Source organism: Populus nigra, chromosome 2, assembly GCF_951802175.1.
Source record: "Populus nigra chromosome 2, ddPopNigr1.1, whole genome shotgun sequence".
Taxonomy (NCBI): domain Eukaryota; kingdom Viridiplantae; phylum Streptophyta; class Magnoliopsida; order Malpighiales; family Salicaceae; genus Populus; species Populus nigra.
Genome location: NC_084853.1, coordinates 39928853 through 39931660, shown reverse-complemented (window position 1 = coordinate 39931660; position 2808 = coordinate 39928853). Strand labels below are relative to the sequence as shown.

Sequence of the window (2808 nt, the reverse complement as noted above, 5' to 3'; positions counted from 1 at the left end):
AATTGTAATTGTAATTCTAACGGAATCATTGGTTGCTGGTGCAATAAATTTGTAGAAGAAAAGAAACCTTTTTTTTTTTTTAATCTTTAGGACGGACGGTGGTTATACTAATTCTTGGATTTTATGTGGTATTTGGATAGCTCTTAGATATATCTTGAGGCCATTTTTTTTAAATTGGAACATGATTGTGCGCGTGTGAGAGTGTTTGATAGAGACCTTTTTAAAAATATCTAGGGGTTAATTGAGACAAGAATAGTTTGTAAAGGGAAAATCGAAAATAATTCAAACTTGGAGGGGGTATTAAGAAAGGACAAAGTATTAAGGTCTTATTGCAACACCTCATAAACTTTATGGAGAAATTTGAAATTTACCCTAATTTTTAAACTGCATCGACCGAATCCTATTAAACGGCAACGATTCTGCCGAAAGCGTTGCGCCAGAGCCAGAAAGTCAATTTAGAACGACGAGGTGACAAAAGCGGAAGAGCAAAATTAGGGTTTCTGAAAAATCATTGAAGAATGAAGAAGAAAAATCCCAGCAATAGAGAAGACGATAGGGAGAAAACCAATGGACCAAAATCAATGATGAACAAAAGGAAGAAAAACATGAAGAGATTAGGAGGAGCCGCCGGTCTTTCTCTTGAAGCCTTCGTTAATGCCAAGTCCAACACTTCCTCCTCCTTCTCCAATCCTGCCCTTTTAAGTATGTATATTTATCGTTTTTTTCTAAATTAAATGGTTGGGTTTTGTTTAATGCTTGTTGAAAATGGTTGATCAAGCTCCCAACTTTAGTGGGTTTGCTTTTTTTTTTCTGACATTTTTTGTTCTTAAATAAGACGTTAGAAGATGTTGAACGTATACTTGGGGTAGTTCGATGTTTTCAATTTTGTTATGAAATGTGAGACGATCTGCTTTTTTTTGACCTTTTTTTCTCTGTTTCGCATCAGAGAAGCAAAGGGAGTTTTATAAGAATGCCAAGTACGTGAGCAAGTTTAAGAAAAAGTTGAAGCAACAACATCAGCCGAATGAGCTCCCTTCGGATGTAAGACCATCAGAGGTGTGAGATCGTTTCTTTGGACCTGAATCTTTTCTTTTTTTTCTTGCTTCGCCGAAAATATCTTGTTTATTTTAATAAATACCATCATTGCAAAGTATTTCATCGTGTTCTTCTTACAATTTATTAGATGATTATAGAGCTTCAATCTGGGCTCGTGTCCTAGATTGGAAATTGAGATTTCACTGTTAGTTCCATTTGTTTTAGTGTGATTTAGTGAGAATTTATGTCTTGTTGATTAGAAATGCAGCGCAAATGGGCTCTAGAACTTCAAAATTTTCAGTGAAGTTTTTGGTGTATAATTGCTTTCAAGATTAACATGAAAGTCAAATTCGAACGAGTCATTTACAGTTTCAATTGCTTTTACAGGCCGAGAATGAGAATCGGGAAGGTAGCAAGATGATGAATAAGAATAAGAGGAGCAAGAATAGCTTGAAAGAATTGTATGAGAAACGGCGTGAAGAGGAAGAGAAGGCAAGGATCGAAAGAGAGGCGATTCTAAAAGCAAAGAAAGAAGAAAGAGAGAGGTCTGAGTCCCGTAGAAAAGCTGCGAGGGAGAAGATGTTCAAGAAGACCCGTCATGGTCAGCCTGTTATGAAGTACAGGATTGAGCATCTCTTGCAGTTAGTTCAAAGTTCCAATGAAAATTCAACTGACAAAAATCTCTAGTGAAGAGATGAGCTGACATGTCTTCTTGTTTTGCCTTGGCCACTTGCACCATGCTTGCTCACTTGACTAAATAACTGGTGAAGTTTCTGAGTATTTAGTGTTATTGCTTGAGATGAGATGATAGCAGGAAATTAAATTCATTCTAATGGAATCACAAGGCAAAGTACTCTGTTTACTCAAAATTCCAATGATTCGTCGTGGTATTATCACAATCTTCATAGCAATAGCATGAACTACAATATGGAAGCATATTTAGGCATTTACTGGCACTAGAAATAAACAATTACGAAGTCGTTTGAGCAAAGAAAAACAGTACTACATGATTAACCAGGTACATAGAACCAAATTCTTCAGCCCTACCCGCGAAAGCAAGATTCAGATGACAAACTCGCACACATGTTCAGACCACGAGGAACCTGGCCGGAGTTGCAAAGAGGAGAACCGTTTCAAGCAACGCGATACAGCACCATAGCTCGCCGAGGAGGTGGAGTACAAATGGCCATGAGGGCAAGAGCTATGACCAGTGCCATGACAAGGCCCATGAAATCGAGACCAAGGCCATGATCTGCTTGAAATTCAGAGCAAACAACTTTCCCCATGCTCGACAGTTGGGACACTGTCCTGAATCCTCTCTTCTCTTCCCAGATAGAAAAGAAACGCAGATGCAAGGAGGATATATTGGCTTTTCCTTTTCTTTTATTTTTATAGCATAGAATTGAGAAGTATGGATCGGGGTTCGTTTAATTTCCACTCAGAGTCAAGTCGTCGTGGAAAATGTTCACTGAGGCTGGCTTTTTTGAAGGATAGATATCTCTAGAAAATTCGAAGCTCGATGGCCATTGGACTATGGGGTCCAGTAATTCAAAACGTAACCACCCCCAGCGTCGGTTTCAAGCTAAACATAAACACGTTTTTTTTTACTTTTAAAAACTGTTTTTGAAAAAAAAAATTCTTTTCTTTTCTTTTCTTTAATTTTTTTTTGTTTTTAAATCATTTTAATATATTAATTTTAAAAATTTTAAAATGTTATTTCAATTCATTCTTTAATCAAAAATATTTTAAAAACAATAATGACACCAAACGGGC

The 2808-nt window shown here is 36.8% G+C and overlaps 1 protein-coding gene across 1 annotated transcript; it reads left to right on the top strand.

The window, feature by feature from the left end:
* The first annotated feature begins 396 nt into the window (after positions 1-396).
* Positions 397-1904, top strand: LOC133681694 (stress response protein NST1). Its single transcript, XM_062104803.1, has 3 exons — positions 397-702; positions 947-1056; positions 1423-1904. The coding sequence occupies exons 1-3, from the start codon at positions 519-521 to the stop codon at positions 1720-1722; spliced, it is 594 nt and encodes a 197-aa protein (XP_061960787.1). The 5' UTR covers positions 397-518; the 3' UTR covers positions 1723-1904.
* The last annotated feature ends 904 nt before the right edge of the window (positions 1905-2808 follow it).